Consider the following 21,910-nt stretch of genomic DNA (forward strand, 5'->3'; position numbering starts at 1 on the left):
AGATCAGTCTCTGCATTTATGTTTGCTGATAAAAACCTTTACTTTTACAGAATAAACAAAGGAGAAAAGTTTCACATTTATGTTCATATTTTATACAAAAAATATGCTTATTTTCTTAACTCTAGTTCTATATAATTGGTTTTATAGGTACTTTTTATGTATAATAAAAAAAGATTATTTAATGTAATTAAATTATATTATATTAATTATATTTTAACTTTATTGAAAACATCATAATGTTTGTATTAAGTGAGCGTTTGAGCTGTTAAATTTACCCCCAATTACATACAGTTTTTTTAAATTTACCAAGTACTTTATATGTACTTGCACCTTTACTAAATTTGTACTTTAATGCAGTAAATCTACTTAGTTATATTCCACCGCAGACTAAAGGACATAACTCTCCACCTGTGTCTCAGCTTGACCAAACAGGCGCTAGTTTATTGCGCGATAACCTGACCTCTTCAAGCAGCAGCGTGAGTCATCTCTCCCTCAGACGATCTTTGAGGACGCTCGGGGTTCACAGGTGATCGGCCCAGATTGTCCGGAAGTGACGTGTGACGCTCACAGGACTGAACCATAGCGGACTGAACCACTGTAGTGGACAGTAAACAGAGGGAGAGGACAGCGTCCGGACGTCCGAGAGGCTCCAGCCGGTAAGAACAGTTTTATTTCTCGTGTGCTGTGACATTCAAACGCTCACATTTAGCGACAGTGTGACTGGAGTCGCGGTGGCTCGGTTCGGTTTGTTTCTCCGGGATGAAGCGGAACGTGCTGCAGCTGTCAGGGTCCGCGAGCACCAGCACGACGGTGGGACTGTTTATGAATGAATCCTCTGCAACACAACACAACACAACACAACACAACACAACCAGCCTGCGACACTAGTTTGACTCAAAGTGGACCTGTTCTTCTTCTTATTATCATTATTGTTATTATGATCAGGTTGTGTATTATCATTATTATTATCATGTGACTGAGGACAGTGGTGTTGAAGAGAGGCTCCAGAGAAAAACGACTCTTTCCTGGTCTGTTTTTAAACCAGGAGGAGTAAATTACAGGCTGCTGCAGGAAAGGAGGCGAAATTATACAGAGTGCTGGAGAATTGTTTGCTTTTGCAGATAGATGCTCTCGATGCACTCTGTGACTCTTGACTACGTGGCTTCATAAAGAAGCGCAAGCAGATCTTGGCTGGGCAACAGTCCTGGGAGAAGAACACAAGGGTTATAACGTTCAGTTTGATGAGTGTTGTTTCACATTATGGTCATTAGGGTTTAGAGTTATCTTCACCACATTTATCTCAGTAAGGGTACAATAAATATTATAAGATAATAAAAGTTATAACTTAATTTACATGGATAGGATAAGATAAGATAAACTTTATTGACCCCACACCAGGGGAATTCTCCAGTAGAGAGGTAGACAAAAGGGAAATTGAAAGTACAAAATAGAATAAAAACAGGCAATAAAATAAATTTTAAATAACATAAAATAAAATATATGTATGTAATGTAACATTTCACTACAAAGAGAATATTATGGGTAGAGAAAGTAATAGAACAGAGGGCAGTGGCACAGGATGATTCCAAGTTATTGCACAGATTTAACAGATGTGTGTGTATATATATATATATATATATATATATATATATATATATAGATATAAGTACGTATAGTGTACATGTATAGTATAATATATTTACAAGTAACGTGCATGGTATTGATTAATCTTATGTGTATCTGATAATAACATTAGTATAGTAGTGGGTGAGTCAAAGGGATATGTAACCTGAGCTGAAGAAAAACAGTAAGTAATAGTTATGAAACACAGCGACATTAAAGCTGAGAAATGTGATACTTTACTTACTTCTGCATGGTAGTAAAATGTCCGTTGAGACGTAACCTTGGACTGTGGGGATTTTTCTCTTTTTTTTCACTGTTATCTCACAATTTATTGACTAAAGAAATCTTAGATCAATATGGTGGAAATTATCTGCAGATGAATCAAAGGAAATTGGAGCTATTGGCTGAAATTAAATACAAAATAATCCTAGTGATGTTTTCAGTAGTGTGTTTCATCTAAATTGTACGAATTGCTGTTTTCTTTAAATTGGCCCTTTTTATATTTAAATACTTTATATTGACATCGGGAGCAGATCCTCTCTACATGTTTTTTTCAGTCGTCCAAACTGGACAAACTAACCACATTTTGAGTTAGAATGACAACTGAAGGCTGCCACAGGTTCTCTCTGTCAGATGTGGCGCTGGAAACACTTGAGCCTGCGTGATCGCTGTGCAGCAGTGTCCAGCTGACACCAATCACAGACGATCATTCATCTGTCTTTTGTGAGGACTCAGTGTCACAACAGTTTTATGGCCGGGCCGCTTTCCATCCCTGCACTGCACACTTTTGACAGTCCGCCGGCAGTGGAGAGCGTTACGTGTGATTGGCGGAGGCTGTGCGCTGTCACGGCTGCAGCACTGTGTTCCGCCCTCATTGTGCTGAGTGCTACATTCCCCGTAGGTGTCCACGTGTGGCACAAATGGCTTCGCCTCTCTTGTAACTGCTGCCTGACACTGTGGTGCAGCTACAGGTCACACTGCAGCTCCAATCAGCCAAATGTAGTCGCCCCCCCACTAACACTGTTGAAGGCTACACCTCTCAGGTTGTCTTTGTGTTTTTAACTATGGCACAAAGATACCTAACACCAGGGGCTACACTAAAGTGTGAGCAACTACACATGTGGGCCAAGGTGAGCGTTGAACCCAAACTTTGCCACTAACAAAGTATACATAACAGATTTTAGCGAAGACACAACTCTTCCTTTAACCAGAAACAACAACATCCGTTAGAAGCTGCTTCCATTGCTTTTACATTATCACTGAGTTATTGGCTCTTTTCTAAATGAAACATGTCATCTGAATACATCTCAATGGAATTCTTCACTATCTTTTTTTATTCAACAATTAAGACGTTAACTGAATACATAATTGATTGGTTATTTGTTACTAAAAACTATTGGTTGTTTAGTTGCAGCATTCATTTAATATTTTTCTTATTGTCAACAAATCCCATGAAAACCCAAAATCCCACTTTACCTAACAGTATAATATAACACATCACTCTGTGCCATGGAGCTTTATTGTTGTCCAGAAATGATTAAATACACAACAGAGAGCTACACTGTTTCACTGGCTGATATTTTCCTTCATTATCACAAACATGGCCAATGCTTATATTGGCTCGGTCCCACACACATAATCCTACTGCAGTTAACGCTCAAGCACCAAATGTGTATCCTTCCACAGTTGAAAATAGTCCGCAACAACATAGCGGCCGAACAAATTGTTGATTTTATCCTTCATGGCCTTTGGGATTTGTCGACCATTAGAAACATGTATAGAAAAACTGTTTCATCTGTTAAGTGGTTGAACTCCCGAATTTCATCTTGAAAAAGTGGGTCACTGCAGCGATGCTGTTGCATAGCAACACGGTGTTTATCCAGGTGTCAAGACTCCGAGCCGCAGAGTTGCGAGTGGAGCAGAGCGTCAGTGGAGGAGGGATCGTCCTGATGCTGCCGTACAGCGACAGGAAGCAGTTTTTATGTAATTGACATGTGAGGCCTTGCAGCAGCAGTGGAGCCTTGCAGCTGTTCTGATCTCTCTAATCTCAGCCCTGCAGACTCGGGCGCTCCCATGTTTAGGGTCACATTTACATTTTACATTTGTCCTCAATGAAGAAGGTTGTCGTCATGTTTCATAAGGTTTAATGTGTAATATTAAATGTGTCATAATTGGTTTACTGATGATGACCCATTAAATCTGTCAGCTGTAATATAAAACACTTTTGTCTGATTTTAAAAGTTCCATGTTTAAGTGAGTGGTTTATATTGTGTACATTAGTTGCTCAATTAATTGATTAACTATTGATTAACTAAAACTATATTAGCTACTTTTAAGTACCTTGAACAATGAGGCACAGAGTTATGGAAGATACATAGAACTGTCAATGGAAAGAAAGTTAAGAACAATTCTGAAAATGTATCAATCTGAGAAAATAATCAGGGGATTAATTGATGATAATTAAAAGTAAAAATTATAAGTTTAATAAGTTTTGCCCCAATCAAATTTTTTTTATACAGAAAAATTCAGCTATTTTGATAATCAATGATTCTTGAAGTTAGTTATTAAGCAAAATGGGAAATTGTCCTTCTTAAATGTGAGGATATTGGACACTTTGAGGTTTAGTCTGGACAAAAACAGTATTTTTACATCACTATAGTTTTTTAGATATTCCGATTTTTCACGGACGATAACTCAAATCTATTTTTGCTCTTCTGAAAGCTTATTATTTGAGTGCCTGGTATAGAAAAAAAATCATCTCTTGTGTTGCTGTGGTCGTCTTTGGGTTAAATCACTGACCGTGCACCACAGTGTCCCACTTCTCTCCCTTCATATCCCGTCACCTTGCCACTGGCGCTATTTAACAAAGGCATAAACAACACAAAAAGATAATTCTGCAGCTCAAGTGAAAAGAAATCAATATATTTGATATTATATTTTATGTATAAATATAAAAAGATTTAGGTTTGTAGTTACTTATAGTTGACATAAATGAATTCCTAACAGTGAGCATCTGGAAATCGACATGACACAGAGAAGGTTTACACACACTGCTGAGTGTTCACGTTGCATATGCGGCAGCCATTGAAGGTCAGTTGAGTGGAAAAAGCCAAACAATAAACGTTGGGCTAAAGAAAGGATGTGAACATGAAAGTGTTGTCCCCTTTCCTCTCTCTCCCTCTTTGTCTCCATCCTCTTTCTCGCTCGCCCTCCCTGCTTCCTCCTCCTATTCCTCTCCTCCTTGGGGCTCTCTCCTCCTCTCCTTCCTTCTGACTGCACTGTCTGCGCTCCACAAGCTCGTCTTACTGTATCCAACAGTAGAGCCTCACATCTGTATCACACCACTGAAGGCCAAGTATCACAACTCAGCAGCTCCATTAGGACATAAGTGTCTCCCTCACGTTCTTTTGGCAACTCCTGGAGATAAAGTTGTCGTGTGGTTTTATTGGACAGATGCTCTGATGGTCAGCCGCCCGTTTGGGGACTGGGATTCTGTTGAGAAGTGGGTTAAGCCCCTCATCTCTTTATATTTGGGCAGGGGTATTACAGTTTTGACTGTGTGGGGGTTAGATTAAGCCGGCGTTGTTGAACCCTAAGTGCGCTGCCTGGACTCTGCTTCTGGTGTTATGCAGGATTTGCTTGCGGGGTAAACTGGCGGAGCAGTCTGTCCTTGCTGGTTATTTCAAGTCCACAGTCATATTTGGTAAAATGACAAATTTATCTGCACTATTTAAGTTTTTAATAGAGCCACACATCATGAAAAACCCTTTTTGGAGACTCATTCACATGAGAACTTGGATCAAAATGCAGTTTTATTTTCAAATGAAGTAACTACAATGTTTCGGTACTGTGTGTTATTTGGTCAGAGCATGTACACATGTACTATATTTACACAGTTGCGCCCTTTTTATGTACTTCTCTCGTGTGATGTTTCTGCTATAGCCGAGCTTCTATAATTACCACAGCCTGCAGCGCCTCATGGGGAGCATATTAACACACACGAGTGGAGGAGCAAGAGCCAGAGCACATGCCCAACTCTTATACTGACTGTGTGTGTGTGTGTGTGTGTGTGTGTGTGTGTGTGTGTGTGTGTGTGTGTGTGTGTGTGTGAACCTCTGATCCGTGCATCTGTGATATTACATGAATAACAGTGATGCACAGTTAATCATAGGTCATGGTATAATGGGTTTGTAGCCATGAGTAATGCTCGTCCAAAGCAATAGGGATGATTTCTCTAAATCGATCACAAGGAATGAGTGTGCAGCGTTCACCGCACGTGATCAAAGCAAATGTTAAACTGGAGCAGAGACAAAGAACATAAATACACTGTAGCTTGACTGATACATAGTATTTCTAATTCAAGTGGTCGAATAAAACAAGACATTTGAATATTTCATGAACTGGAGGTGGATTCTTTTCCTGTATTTTCCGACAAACTAAATAATTAAACAGCGCATTTTTGCTAAAGGACCAGTCAGACCCCTCCACTCACACCTCCCTTTAGCTGAGCTCCCATTGACTTTGCGGAGCTCTGACCTCACAAACTGGTCTGACCTCTCACCCCAGCAAGTGCAGGCAGCAGCATGCACCCCTGTAATCTCAGGCCGACCACTGCCTGCCACCCACTGCAGCCCTGCACACTTCCTCATATCCCTCTCCCGGGGATGTAGACGGAGGAGGTGAAGTCTCTCTGAACATGACATCCCAGCATGTGCTCATTTCCTCCCGCCTTTTGTAATTCTCTTTATTAAAATAATTAGCAGCAAGAGAGCCGGAGAGACATTTTGTGTTATCTAATGCTGTGTTCGGCATTATAGCTCTGCACACAATCCCATAAATCACGCTCGGGATTACCAGGTGCATTCAGTGAGGAGGGAGGACGGCGGAGACCTTGGCGCTCTGTCTGCTGCTCATCATCGCCGTGCTCCTGCGGTGGACTCTGCGGTGATGATGAGGAGGGAATGAGGGTGGATGTATTGTTGTGGTGGTGCGGGGCAGAGTCCTCCAGGAGCGCTCAGCAGTCATTGTTATGTAATTTCCTCTCTGCCCAGATTGGTCTGGCTGTGGGTTGTTGGTGGGCTCAGCATATTAATCTCACAAGCATTATCTGCCTCTCGGAATCAGTGGTGGTTGTGTGCGCGACTCGCTCATCCGTGCCTGCTTTTTGTAAAACCAACCAATCAGCCGGGCCAGCCTCTATCTGTCATCTATCTGAGCCAAACAGGTTTGTCCCTGTGCATGAAGTCAACACACGCATCTCATCAGCGTCAGCATCAGTCTTTTCTCAGGAGTTCAGGTGTTTCCCCGACTCTTCTGCCTCCTTCATTTATCTCACTGCTGGCCGGCTGATGCTGGCACTGTGTGTTTTTAGAGTGCAAGTAAAAAAATGTGTTCAGACAGTGTCGCGTCATAAAATTCTAAGCAATTTCAAGTTTTGCAAGTATAGGAAGATATTGTGAAGAAAAAACGCAATCGACTACATCAAAGTGAACAATCTCTGCTCTGGAAGCATTTCCTCTATCTCAGTGCAGACGAACAACAACTGACCTTAAAACACAGCGGCTGAGAAAGACTTTTATTGACTGATTGTGTTGCACGTGATTTCCAAGTTTGCTGTACCTTAATTTCAAGTTGAATCAAAACTACTGAAATTGGAGTTATACAAAGAATAGTTTGTAAGTGAAGAGAATATAATAACATGAAAATCCCCCAAATTAGACGCTCACAATTTTCATCTGATAGTGAAAGTGAACTATACTTTTATTCACGGCAAAATATTTTTGAGCTTTGATACTGATTCTAAGGGAATAACTTACCTATGAGACAGTTTAAATCACTAATATCCTGGATTAGTTCTGCCACCAATTCAGGAAGGTAGTACAGAATGATGTTATCTGATGTTGTCTGACGTTGTCTGACGTTGTATGATGTTGTATAACGGTGTATAACCACCACACAACTGAACATGTCAACACACTGGAGGAAGGAGCAGGCCTTCTCCATTGTGTGGTGGTATGTATTAGTCAGTAGTCAGTAGCTGAGCCTGTTGGCCGGCTGTCTGTGCACGGCTGCTGCATGCGATGGCAGATTGGAAAGGTAAACCACTGTCAGCTTATGTGTGCGATGGTGCTTTTGTCTTATTGATGCAGGGGACACAGGAGCTGTCAGCGCTGCTGTTCCGCTTCTGGTGAAATAGTAATGAGTTTGTATAACAGAGCAGAACCAGTGTGGTTTACGGCTCTGCTGCACCCGGAGGTGAGTCCGGGCCACAGGGAGCGCTTGCTGTCCGTGCATCTGGTCCATGTGATGGAGACGGAGCAAGAGGCTTTGGTCACCGCTGGAATAGAACCAACTGAGGTACTGGTCTGGAGATATTTAAAGGTATTTATCGCTGCAAAGACACAAAGTGAAGGAATTTTTCATTTCCATTGTTTTTGCTGAGGGGCTTGGATAGTAATTGTTTGAGTTAAATAACTTTTAGGCTCTCTTTCACGGAAAAGTTGTACATTTTTCAAGATCAACTTAAAACTCATGTGGACATATCATAAGGGTGATCGTGGACTTGACTCTGACCTTAAAGACTGCGTGGCTTCATGATCATTTCATTCTCAATTAACCTGCAGATTATTTGTTTCTATTCATTGATCAATCATTATTTCATGAAATTTTTATTTGGTAAAAACAAAGTGAATGTTTTGTCGTTTGGCCCCAAAATTGACAGAGTGGAGAATTAATTGATAATGAAAATAGTTAGTGTTCGTTGTATAGAGTATAACAGATTATTAATCTAGTATTAAATAGTGATGTAAATGATTGTTATCTGCAGTCTTTGCATGGACGTCAGTGTTTTGAAGTCATTGTAACGTGTAGACTGACAAAGCTCTCGAAAACTTGGCCCACTGATTCTGATTCATGCGACAGAAACAACTGATGCTCTTTCTAAAGAAGTCTCGTGCCAGTTTCATGCCCTTTATACTCAGAATGATAACACCTTATTTTATGATAGATACAGAGTTGTGATACCATTTGTTTTATGATGCTTAACAAAATTGTAAGTGATTATTGACTTTCAACATCTTGGCGGCACTGACACAGTTCGAAGAAACCTGAGATGCAGCGCAGAAGTCTTTCTTGTCCAGCAAGAAGATGTTTGGTTCAGCAGACGTGTGTTGGGAGGGCATGAGCAGCTCTGAGTGACAAAATAACTCTCTGCCATCATGAGCTTTGTTTTTGTTTCGTCTTTAATGCTGTAACCTGAAGAAAATTGTAATTTGTTCCCCTTTTGTCAGTCTCAAATGAAGAAGGAAAGTTTTGTACTGTAAGACAGTTTCTACCTGAAGAGTCTGTGATCAGAAACACACAAGCTCAGATTTCAGCTGCTTGTCACTCGATACTTTTAATTAAAGTTAAATGAAATAAATCATCCTCATCAAAATTGCAGGACGGAGGAAATACAATGAGAAAATCACACAACTTATAAAAACTTGTAAAGGTCTGGTTTCATCAAGCTCACAGGGCTTTTCTCTCGTTCCTGTTGTTTTTTAAGGTGAAAGACTTTATTTATATAACACCTTTAAAGGCAAGGTATGTTACAATTCATAAGTTACAAGACCTTATGTCTTTCAAAAGGATTTTAAAAGAAATAGGAGGATGTGACTTGTGCTTTTTCCCCAAAAACACTGTTTGATGTTTTTGTTGAAAGTGGTTTTACAGCCATGTCTTATTAAAACTGTTTAACACAGTTTGCTGTCGTGGCTATACATGGTTTTCTTCTACATTGAAGATTACTTGGCTGGAGGTGTTTCAGGTTTGTTTTCTTGATACAATGTGGCTTTTACTTGTTTTCACATGTGCACACAGGCTTATGATCCGCTGACCTTTGGAATTTGGGCCATAGAGCAGAGCTCTGTGTTCCCACTAGGCAAACAGGTCAGGAATTTGAATTCCCCTGCTCCTCTGGATATCTGAAGTCTCTCTCTCTCTCCCTTTGTCAATATTTAACCAGAGCTCTATTTTTGTGAATCCCCTTGCTGTGTGTTTTTTTTTTTATGTTCTGTACACAGTGAACTTATTTACGGGAATGTGTATTCAGAAATGTGGCGAGGACTTTGCCTTACGCCCACTCTTGTTCTCTCCGGGGCTACAAGAATCCTTGACACCGTGTTAATTCGGGACTTTGCATGACAAAGGTGTAGTTTTCACAGATCCAACAATCAGCCAGCACACTCACCATTCCCTCCTGTCAGTCCCATTACAGCCAGCATCCCGGCCATCTGTGCTGTGACTCATTTGACTGTCATTTCACGCCATTTATAGGCAGTGTTTGGACACCTCCGCCGCCGCGCCCCAAGATACCAAACCTCCTTCTCTGCCAATGTCCCCTCGCATGTGTGCAGCCCGAGGGTGGATATTGGACCCCAATACCCACCCACCCCCCTCTCTCATTATATTCTTACTGCCCCCACCCCTCCACCCGTCACCTTCCCCAGAGGTTTGGGCCTGAAACGAGAAGAGGGGGGTGAGCATCTGTTCCCTGTGGCTCTCCTCTCACCCACAGGCCCTCCCTCTCAATCAGTCTCTTTTGATATCCCCTCTGGTCACAGTCAGTTTCTATATATCTGCCATTAACACACACACACACACACGACACACACACACTACACACAAATACACCACCACCACCTCCTCCCTCATTCTGTGTGGCACCTCCTGTCCTCATAGGTCTCTTGATTGTCTTTTGACCACTCAATCAATTTCTCAATATCACTCCAGAAATGTCGGCAGATTTAATAACAACACTGTCATCTTTATTCATCTAAAACTGTATAACGTTCAACATGTCACTCATATGAACTCCCTGTTCTCTCTCTGTGTGTGTGTGTGTGTGTGTGTGTGTGTGTGTGTGTGTGTGTGTGTGTGTGTGTGTGTGTGTGTGTGTGTGTGTGTGTGTGTGTGTGTGTGTGTGTGTGTGTGTGTGTGTGTGTGTGTGTGTGCAGGTGAAAAGCAAGACGAAGCTGAACCTGAGCTCACCTCTCACTCTGCAGACCTTTGAGATGCTCACAAACCACCTGACAGGTCGGCACATGCACACAAAGACACACTCAAGCTGAGGGCTTGAAAGGCAAAATAAAGAGGGGATTCTTTATAATACAAAGCACAAGTGTGAGATGTTGAGAGAGACGTTAAATGACCTTTTGGGGAGAGAAAAGAACGGTTCTGCTGACCTTTTTATTTTTCACTGTCCGAGTTCTCCAGGCCGGTACTGATCGACACTATAAGTCCCATGTAAACAGGGAGACGTATGGTCACAATTGTTTTTAATGCTTTGTAGAAACACAGGAGTTTGAAGTCTGTCAGTCTGCAGAAGAAAATTTATTATTTAGTATAATTACACTCATGTGTCCTTAGTGTATTTAACTATGAGAGTAGGTCTGATTAGTGTGTGAGTGCGAGGTTTGCTTCTCACCTGCACACACACACAGAGAGAAAACAGGGAGGGGAGTTCTTATGAGTGACATGTTAAAAATTAGACAGATTTAGATGAAAAAAGATGACAGTGTTGTTATTAAATCTGCTGACATTTCCAGGGTGATACTGGGAAATTGATTGAGCAGTCAAAAGATAAGCAAGAGACTTACGAGGACAGGGGCCACCACACGGACTGCTTCAGCATCATGTGTTCGGCAAAGGATCCATCACTACACAATGATAAATTAATGCTTGGTGAAATGTTTTAAAGAAAGCAGAGGCTGTGTGTTAAAGTCAACGTGTATGTTTGAAATTGAATTCGTCCGGATAAGGATACAGGACGAAGCGTGCAGTCGTACGTGGTGATGCTGATATACGCTCGGCGTGGTGAGAACTGATGACTGATCGGGAACAAAGTGCAGAAAGAGTCATACTCGTGTCCTACTTACAGAGACGCCACCGCAGCCTATAACCTGCTGCTCCCAGCTGCTTTTGCTTTGAAATATACGCCCCCCAACCCACCCACCCTCCTTATTCTCCTCTCTCCTCTTCATCTCTCGTTGCACCTCCTCCTCCTCTCAGAGTCTGTGCAGAAAGCTCCACCTCCCTCCCCTCCCTCCCCTGCTCTTTGAGCCGTGTCCTCTCTGCGTCAGACGGCTCCATTCATGAAAAGTGTGACGTGAGCAGGTCTTTTAGCGAGAGCCGGTGACGCTGCCGCCCACCCACTCACATTACAGGTGCTGCAGGAGTTGAGTGTCTGTGCGTCTCCGGGCATCTTGTCTCCCTCTATCCCTGGTTTCTTGCTGTTTTTCTTTTCTTCTTTTTTGGATCCTGACCACCTCTTCACTCTTCCTTCCTCGGCTTTCTCCTTTTTAGTTTTTTTTCCCCCTATTTCGTCATCCCTGCCTCAGAGCTCGGAGCTGAGAGAGGACCATGAATCTGGGCTCTGTACGCTGTGAGTAATCTGCAGATGCTGTTGTCTTCTCGCCCTGATTGTGTGTACGAGTGCTCTCTTTCCTTTTTTATTGTACACGTGTATGCGTCTGCAGCGAGACATCCCCACGTCTGTGTGTTTATGTGCTATTTGCATGCGGATCAGCTGTCAGTGCTTGTTCAGGAGCGATGCTGCAGGAGTGTGTCGAGCGTTCGTGCGTCGGTGCGTGCAGGAGCTATTTTAGGCTCAGCTGTGATGATGCTGCTGCTGCTTTTTGATGCAGTGCCTCTCTGTGCCCTCTGAAGGACAGGTTGAGATGTAGGAAGAGGTGTACGAGCGGGCGAGCGGACGTCACCCTCCTCCACGTTTACATTTAGCAACAGAATCAAACAAGCGTGACCTCTGAGGCTTCACAACGCCCTGATGGCCAGAGATGACGGACTTTCTGGGACGCACGTGTTTATTGTGCACAGCCACGGGCACTTCTGCATGTGCACGCACACAAATCGCACTCACTTTCCCTTCACTGTCTCTCATAGTCTCTTCCTTTACTCCACACCACTCGTTCCGCATATTCTCTCTCCCTGCCTGCCTCATCATCTTCGACTTTTCTCTCCCCACTCTGCGTCCTCATCTCTTTATTTACTCGGCTTGGCAGCAGGAGCGCTCTGTGTGTGCCCACCTCTGTCCTCTGCTACTAAGCGTGTTTATATAACGGCAAAGGATGAGTAGCTGGCAGCCGGGACTTTAGAGGAGCGGAGGGGGGAGGAGGGGAGAGCTCCATCCATCCCTCCATCCTTTTTCCACACAGTGTTTGAAGTACCGGCTGCAGATCCAAGAAGAGTTTGCCGTTCGTGTTTCCTCTCAAGCATCTGACTCCAGCAGCTTGCAGAGAACATGATTTCCTATTTAAATGCACATGTTGCGGTTATATTAAGAGCAAGCAGGGATAGTATGAACCCGGGAGCTAATAGAAGCACTAATGCATATTGATTTCCCAGCTTCCCATCTATCTTCAGGCAGAAGAAAATAACATGTCGTACAACACCCACTTCCTCCCACATGCTTGTGCTTATTCTTTTTTCTTTTGCTCTGTAGATTTGTACACTTTCATAACGCAGCCATTAAAACAGTGTCAGTCGCAGCCAGCCTCCTGCAATATGTGTTTGTCTGTCGTGTCGCTCCTCGTGTGTGGGTCCGTATCTGTCCTCGGCCCCTTGTTGTTGGCAGGCCGAGCAGGCCCAGGCCGTCCCCTATTAAAAGAGCACAAGGGGGATTGTTGTGGCAGCAGCTGCTCTGGTGTGCAGTGTTCGAGAGTGCGTGTTTGTCTGTGTGTGTATGTGTGTGTGTGTTTCTGCTGCTGTCTCCTGGCCGTGCAGGGCCGACGGGCCCAGTTCACACGGAGCCGGCTCCTCTTGTGTCCTTTGTTGTCGCTCCGGGACTCTTTCCCTTTGGAGCGTGGTCGTGGTACAGTATCACGCCGCAAGCAGCCACAACCGCAGCTTTCCTTTTCCTTCACATCATCCCTGTTCACATCCCTCCATGTCTCCTTTCTTTCTTCCCTAATCTGCTTTTCTTCCTCTACTTTTCTCTGAGCTCTTCTCTCCGTCCGCTGTCTCCTTGGCCCCACCGTCCCTCTCTGTCTGTTTGCATTCATCATATCTGGATGGATCTGGTTCATAAACGGAGCTCTGTTAAGCTTCTACATTAAAGCATCACTGGGAACAAAAAGTCTGCTTTAACTGCAAAGGGCAACGTTGAGACTGTTTGAGCTTTTCTGTGGAAACCTTTTGTGATATTTGCAGATTTTCTTTAGGAGGCTGCGTGTCCTGGTTGCAGTGCGGGCTGCAGCCTCACTGAGAGGCTGGGAGACTGAAGCTGGAGGGGAGAGTGTGTGACGTGGCGATGGCGCACACTCTTTTCTTCAGTTATTTATTTTCTCCAGTTCTGGCTGGTACCGGCTGAGGCTATTTGAGGAACAACTTGTGTGTGTGTGTGTGTGTGTGTGTGTGTGTGTGTGTGTGTGTGTGTGTGTGTGTGTGTGTGTGTGTGTGTGTGTGTGTGTGTGTGTGTGTGTGTGTGTGTGTGTGTGTGTGTGGTGCTAATGATTGTCAGCCGAGTTTACCCCCACGTATCTGAATTTGAATGCGTCATTCCTTAATTGAATTTGGTTTGAAGAGCTCACTGACAGACCTTGAAACCATACAGACAGACACTGACTTTAGAAAAGAGAAAACTAGGGCTTAGCTTGTTTGTACGCACTTTTTCAGCCTCCTGTCAGTCAGCTCTCTCTCTCTCTGGCAGTTTCAGTCATCCACCTGACCACCCTCCTCCTCCTCCTCCTCCTCCTCCTGTGAAATTCAGCCTTCACAACAAACTCTTCATATTCCACATGATCCCACCTGGGACTTTCCCTGTGGCTTCAGCATGTAGCTCTGACCTTGTACCCATTAGCCCAACAACACCAGTCAAACTCTGAGCCGGCAGGCAGGTGCATGTGACCTGCTCACCCCTCCGGCCACCACTAGGTGTTAAAATCAGCCCAGGTGAGTCACCGGAGGGAGTCAGAATGTGAAGAATAGAGGAGATTGTAACAAAATGGCAGCCGCGTGATGGCAGATGTCCGAATGCTTGAGCCAGAATTAGTTTATCTTTCCCTTCCACCGCTGAGCCCGCACCAGCAGATTAATACTTTCACCCACCTACAGCAGGCCGTCCAATCCCTCTAGCGAGGAAAAGCTGAAGTCGGCATCGACCCGCATCCTGACAACAAATCAGGACGGGGCAGCTCTGGCGGCAGAGTCATACTCCCGAGGTCTCTGCACTGTGATGTTGCAAAATATGTCATAAGGGTGTCTGCTTCAGTGACAAGAAAGAAATTCATGTTTCCACATTTCTGTTTCATAACAGTGTTTACTCACAAAGGAAAAGTCCATAGTCTGCACTGATTCCAGAAACAACCAGAGTCCAACTGTTCAGCTCATATAATAACAGAAAGTCACAAGTGTAGTTTCGAAACCTAGAAACCCCTCATGATGAGAGACTCCTGTGTTCATCCAAGCTCTTTGATTTTTACAATGTAAACTTCTATTGCTTCCATTGAGTTGCTCAGTGTAGACGATTATCTTGCCTTGCCTTTTTTGGTTGCATTTGTTGAAGTAAAGGAGGTGAAGAGCAAATTAAAAGGCCTGGAAAAGGCATTTATCTTCCCATCTGGCAACAAGCTCTGCAGGGTGAAGCAATGGAGTAGATGAAAGTGCTTGATCTTCGACAATACTGGGGAAAAGGTTTGCTCTGCAGTCGTGTGTCTCCACATGCTTTAGTTCTCTGAGGATATGAATGTCAGCATTTTTATTTTCATGCACAGGACAGGTGTCACAACACAACTGTAAATGTCACAACACAACTACAAACCCACAACGCAACTGCGAACACCACACCGCAACTGCAAAAGAGACAACACAACTTCAAACGCCACAACACAACTACAAATGCCAAAACACAGCTACAAAAGCCACAACACAACTGAAAAAGCCACAAAACAACTGCCAAATTGACAACCCAACCACGAAATCCCCACAACAGAAACACAACCACAACTTAAGCGAGTGACATCCATTGTGTTGTGGCTGTTGCAGGTGTGTTTTCCGTTAATGTGCTTGTGTGAGACATCTCGGTCTCCATAGCTGCCGCGTGTGAGATGCTTGGTGGATACATCGCGGACTTCTCGGGCTTTTGTCCTCTCCAAACCTGAGAGCTGGATGAGAGCGAGTGTGACTGGGAGCAGAAGGTCAGGATGGATGCTGTGTTGACATGGTAACGTGTGAATGATGAGGTGGGACAGGGTCTAAATTGGTTCATTGTTGGTGGCGCAGCTGTCACCCAAAGGGAGGTTCCCCCTTTGGGGCACAGCAGGGCTTCCCTTAATGAGGAGCAGAGTGATGGAGACACAGATGCTGCACGTGGTGCGGCGTTTGTGAGCCTGAGCATTAATTCAGTGTGTGTCTGTTTATGTTAAAGGTCGGCCTTTTGCTACAGTATGTTGTGGAAGGTACAAGATATTGAAACACAATCTAAACAACCACATTAATGTTTGCTGAGTGCCAATCCCCAGTGGATTGTTGGGAGTAGTGGGATTATTGGATCCTGCCAGACATGGCCTGTGTGTGTGTGTGTGTGTGTGTGTGTGTGTGTGTGTGTGTGTGTGTGTGTGTGTGTGTGTGTGTGTGTGTGTGTGTGTGTGTGTGTGTGTGTGTGTGTGTGTGTGTGTGTGTGTGTGTGTGTGTGTGTGTGTGTGTGTGTGTGTGTGTGTGTGTGTGTGTGTGTGGAGGGGGGTGTTCTCTCAACCTGATCCCCCTGCAACACCAGCTGCCATGTACACTCACACACACATTTACAATATCAGTTAGGTCTTCTCTGCCAGTCTTGCGCATAAATGTGTGTTCACAAACTAAAAAACTACCATAATGCATTGTGCTATTGATCGCCTTAAGAGGAGGCAAGAAATGAGAGGAAGTGTGTCGAGGATAGAGGGGGAGGGCTGAATAGGGTCTGTGTTTGTCGAGCTTGTCTCTAGAGCCCTGTAGAGGGATTAAAGGATCAGCCCCTGATCATTTTTCTCTCTCTCTCTCTCTCTCTCTCTCTCTCTCTCTCTCTCTCTCTCTCTCTCTCTCTCTCTCTCTCTCTCTATAACCCTCTTTCTTCATTTCATCCATTCTGCTAAATAGCTGTATTGTGTCTCGTTCTGCAGAGATATCTACTTTATACAAACATGTAACACAGTCATTCTGAGCATCAGATGGACGGTGTGCGTTTGCACTGTCACGGCGACTTTCGGAAAGTCCAGTAAATAAATAAATGTAAACGAAACCTCGCTCCTGTCTCGATCAGGCATGGACATTATTCATGGGACTCTATGCTCCTAGAGATCGTACATTAGAGATTAATGGGTGAGAGAGCGAGAGGTTTGTTTCCTGTTCTTGGTGTCACATGTAGATGCAGAGACTCAGTCCAGATTCCGCCTGGCAGGAAAGAGGAACAGAACAAACAGATGTGATGACTATTCAGTAAACACACTTAGGGTGTCTTATTTGGTTTATAGAAGTTAATGTGCGTGCAGGGTTGGGTCTTGACATGTGTGTTTCTGTCCAGCCGACCACATCCACCCACTGTGGCCCACGTCAGAAGCCCCAGCTCTGAGAGTCATCCGTGGGGTGGAATTACAGCGCGGGCCTCTACTCGCACGGCTCAATTGTCTCTGCTGTGGAATGGACGGATTTATTGGATACCTGAGAGAGCATTCTCTCCTTCCCCTGCACTCTCAGCAACCTGCTTAGAGACAGACCTGCATTATAGATGAGGCCCTGGCAGCCACCACACTCTCACAGCGCTCAGGTTTCCCACCAGTAGATATACACAAATACTGTACATGTATTCATACAAACACGGAGGCCGCATTCGTGCAGGCCAGCAGACCAGAGCACACGTAGCTGTGAACTTCTCCAGTTAGAAAACCTTGAATGCACATCATCCTCCTCTCTCTTTTCCCGTTATTTTTCTGATCTTCACTCTATTGTCATTTATCCAAGAAGGCAAAATGGCGAATACAAATTCATGATTTAGAAATAACATGTTGTGATATGAAATCCAGGCCACAGAATGTCAGCAGCAGAGTTAGATCAGAGGGATCAGGGCTTGATTGTACTTTGACCTGTGCCAAGTGGAATAGCTGCGCTTTCATGTCGGCGCTGCCCGCAGAGGGCAACATAAACACTGTGTGTTTCATTGGTCTTCATGACCATCCCCTGCCTGTCAGGAGACTTCCACGTAACACAGAGCCAGCTCACTGCTCTGCCTCTGTGTCTCCTCCCTCCTGGACTTTGGTCTCCTGTTCGCCACTGTACACACTGTACAACCTCTCTCTATATCTCCGGCTCACTGTGTCCTGCACTCTGTAGTTTCCACCGCCCCTTCAAACTTGATCGGATTTCTGAGGCTGCGCCCACATGGGTTGAAAGGGGAAAATAGATCTAGTGTCCTATACATTGCGATTAAGTCACTACTCCGAGATTCAAGAGACCTTTATTGTGACTGTACAAGTGCAATGAATACAAAATTTAATGTTTTTATATACTGCAACAACAGTCTGTATGTTAAGGACATTGTCTGTGTCACACATGGCTGTTAAGGGCCCTGTTTATTGAAAAACACATTTTCCCAGTTTGAATTCTGTATCACTGTGATAATTGTTCATCTATCTCTTGTTAATTGCTAAATATATGTCAAAAAACCAACATTATAGTATTTTTTGCATTTAAATCCATGTCCTGCTGTCGTCGTGACTCTACATGTTGAGCTGCTATAGTTACTGTCAGCATTGCTGTAAGGCAAGATGCACATTCAGCGCTATTGGCTACTGTAAACGCAAATTAATATCCAGGACGATTCCCTCCATGACTGTGTTTTTACCAGACACATTACCATGAAAGTAGCAGTGCATAAATGACTTATTCCTGTTAATAATCCTGACCTATCATACTATTGGGTGTGGATACAAATTAAGCAGAACGGTACAATCTTGCTGTCGCTGTATTTTAAATGGGATGCCCGTGCAAACCAGTTCTGATTAGTAGAGCTGGGGTCTCTTGGAGCAGCAGCTCGCTCTGATGTGGAGAATCTGTGCTTTAACCGTGCACGGCCATCTTTTCAACACACCGTTTTCCTAATCACTCTCAATGACTGCCGCCTGATGTTTCCTCTCATGTTTGTCATCCTAAAAAAACCCAAGTCAACACTGAACTTCCTCTGGTCCTCACCTGGCGAGTTTGAAGACGATAGGATCAGCAGCTGTGGAGAAAATCAAAGGCATACAAAAAAAGACAATTTACGAGAGGGATAACATAGTTAGAAGTCACGGGTTGGAACACACCCTTCTTTGAACCCGACCTTTACTTTGTTCTCAGCTGCAAACCTGTAAAGTTTCAGGAAAGCTACTCGCACACACAGACATGTAATCACCTGCTGAAGTACTTAAAACTGCCTCTGTGGTAGGTCCCCTGTGTGCGTACGTACACACACACACACACACACACACACACACACACACACACACACACACACACACACACACACACACACACACACACACACACACACACACACACACACACACACACCGGTAATCAGTGACAAAGGCAAGATCACCCAGGACTGCTCAGACAGATAGACACCATATTAATTGGGTCTAGCTAATGTGATTTAATTATAAAGTTATCTGATAATTGTACCACTGAAGTACATCATCTATGACACATCCTCCATCTTGTGGCAGGAGTCTTTAATACATGTACTTATACACATAATGGTAAATGTATACGTCTGTGATAATAGTTTCAGATGATTGTTTTCTGAAATATATCTAGTTGGATATATATCTATTAGTATTCTTTTTATTTGCAGGTTTTCAGGTCTAAACAGACACATGTGCCTACTTGTTTAATCCATAAACTGTTTCTTTATTGATCTTCCAGAAAATGTTCTGTAACACTATATTACAATCACAATATCACAGTGTTACCTATACATTGACTCATATCACCTGACAAGACGGTTTTACGTGACCTCCAACGTGAACCATTGTCTTGTGTAACAGCTTAAGACTGTATAGATTCTCTCCTGGTGGCTGAGTGGCTGAAGAAAACTGTGGCTCTTATGGGCAGTTATACTGTATGGGGCAGCTATGTCCGGCCCTGCTGGTTAATCAGTGAGGATGGGCTGTGTGCCAGATGTTTTGCTCTCAGTCGTCCTAATACACAGCAAGACCTTTAATCCCCCTGCTATATGTTACTGCCCCACAGAGATCATGGTAAAGCAGCAGTTGTGTTTGTTTGTTGAGTCCCACTGTTTCAGATGTTTACCAGAGATGCATTATTACTATACTGCAACATCTTTCATGCAGAAACTCTTCGGCTCTTGTGCACTGATTTAAAGCTCGTCTGAAACGTCTGACCTTTTCCACTCTGCGTTGTTTGCAGTAATAATAATTAACGTGAGCTCTCTCTCAGCCCCGGATCAATGAGAGGAAGTGAGAGGATTGCATTTCTATTTGTGGAAGTAATAGGGTCCCACTATGGCAGCAGAAATAATTGTGTTTGTGTTGTCTCAGAGATGTCTACGATCACCCAGATTGAATCAACGTAGCTTTTTTATTTTAATTCCATTTTCTATGGTCTCTATAGTTTAGTTAACCTGTCTCTCTTTTTCTCTCGCAGGTGATTTTCAGCATCCAGACAAACCAGTGTGTTAGGACGCGCCCCTCTCATCATCATTGGGCAGCCCATGCACACGCACGACACCATGGGTAGCTCCCCCGAGGTGCTCTCCTGGACTTCCTGCCCCAGTTTGCTGGTGGGCAAGCTGAAGGAGGAGCTCAAGCTCACTGTGGTCGGGGACGCCATGAAGAAATCCAACCCGCCCAACTCCCAACCCCAGCCTCCTCAGGCCCCTCCCTCTAACGTACCTCCTCAGATCATCACGGACCTGGCCCCGCCAACCCACCTGCCCGTCCCCGTACAGACGCTGCAGACGCCCGGCCAGGACGAGGACTCCATGCTGGGGGGCGCAAGCCCCCCAAACACGGCGCTGAGTGTGGACTCCATGCGGAGCGATGGCGGGCACTTCGACAATAGCGTGCTTCAGCTGCAGGAGCAGGACCAGGAAGAAGCTGTGTCACCGGCATCCTGTGAGCATGGGTGTGGCAGTGGGATGGAGGAACAGATGGGAGAGGGGGACTGTCCCATGGACCACAGTGGAGAGGGGAGACAGAGCCACCCACATCACCCCGATGACATCAAGCTGCATTTCCAGAGAGCAGGGCCTGGGTCAGGGGGCTTCTTAGAAGGGCTGTTTGGCTGTCTGCGGCCGGTCTGGAACATTATAGGGAAGACGTACTCTACAGAATACAAGCTACAACAGCAAGGTTCGTGTTTAATCCAAATGTACCTGTATCTTTAAGACCTTTGAGGGACAACCTTTAGATTCCTGTTTCTCCTAATGTAGCCTGAAACCGTAACTCAATAGCCAGCCCTAGTTGCACTGTACTGCTGATGTGGTGAGTCTGTACAGCTGTCAGCTTCAACTGAGGTCACCGTAAAGGTAGTCTCACCTTGATGCAGGCCTGCCCGATCAGGTTGGACACATGGGCTACAGGGTACGATTGGAGGTCAGACAGAACGGGCGTAAAGATTTTATCTTCGAAACTGTTTCCACCTCCCCATAAGTAAGGAACAGCACGTGACCCACCTCCTGAAGATCTAAGATGTTTGGAGCATTTTGCCTTCAGGGCTTTAGGTTTATTTTTGCTCAGTATGACTCATGAGCCTCAGGGAGAAACAGAACTTGTTGTTTTAATGCTTCAATTTTTGGATTAAATAAACAAACAATATGCTGTTTATTTTAACCAGTTAACCTGGCAGTTGCCCCTTATTTTCTGCTCTTTATGCTTAGCTTAGCTTAGCAAGACAGACAGAAACAGTGCTGAAACTCAAAATTAGACAATCATATGCACTTCAGAAAGTAACATTATGTTGCATTCATTCTGATTACATGAAATCCAGACATGTGGGAGGTTCCCTTTGAGGAGATCTCGGAGCTACAGTGGCTCGGCAGCGGCGCACAGGGAGCTGTCTTCCTGGGCAAACTCCGCTCTGAGGAGGTGGCCATCAAGAAGGTGCGCGAGCAGAAGGAGACCGACATTAAACACCTGCGGAAGCTCAAGCATCCCAACATCATCAGCTTTAAGTGAGTCTATGAAAACTTGACCTTGTTTGTCACCTGATGCCGTCCTGTTGTTTTCAGAGCTGGTTCGCTCTGTGGTGTGTAAATGTG

At 44.3% G+C, this 21,910-nt stretch overlaps 1 protein-coding gene across 4 annotated transcripts in view; it reads left to right on the forward strand.

The window, feature by feature from the left end:
- Positions 1 to 568: 568 nt before the first annotated feature.
- si:ch211-45c16.2 (mitogen-activated protein kinase kinase kinase 13) overlaps positions 569 to 21,910 on the forward strand; it is a 30,135-nt gene continuing 8,793 nt past the window's right edge. For 2 of the 4 annotated variants that reach the window (XM_035175076.2, XM_035175079.2), the window contains exons 1-4: positions 577 to 656; positions 10,620 to 10,698; positions 20,296 to 21,002; positions 21,640 to 21,823. In XM_035175076.2, the coding sequence (XP_035030967.1) occupies positions 20,363 to 21,002; positions 21,640 to 21,823 (824 nt within the window). In that variant the 5' untranslated portion in view covers positions 577 to 656; positions 10,620 to 10,698; positions 20,296 to 20,362. Of the gene's footprint in view, positions 657 to 10,619; positions 10,699 to 11,763; positions 12,047 to 20,295; positions 21,003 to 21,639; positions 21,824 to 21,910 lie in introns of those variants that run through there. The other 2 variants (XM_035175078.2, XM_035175077.2) reach the window with 2 other exon arrangements.

This window comes from Hippoglossus stenolepis, chromosome 13 (genome assembly GCF_022539355.2).
Source record: "Hippoglossus stenolepis isolate QCI-W04-F060 chromosome 13, HSTE1.2, whole genome shotgun sequence".
Lineage (NCBI taxonomy): Eukaryota > Metazoa > Chordata > Actinopteri > Pleuronectiformes > Pleuronectidae > Hippoglossus > Hippoglossus stenolepis.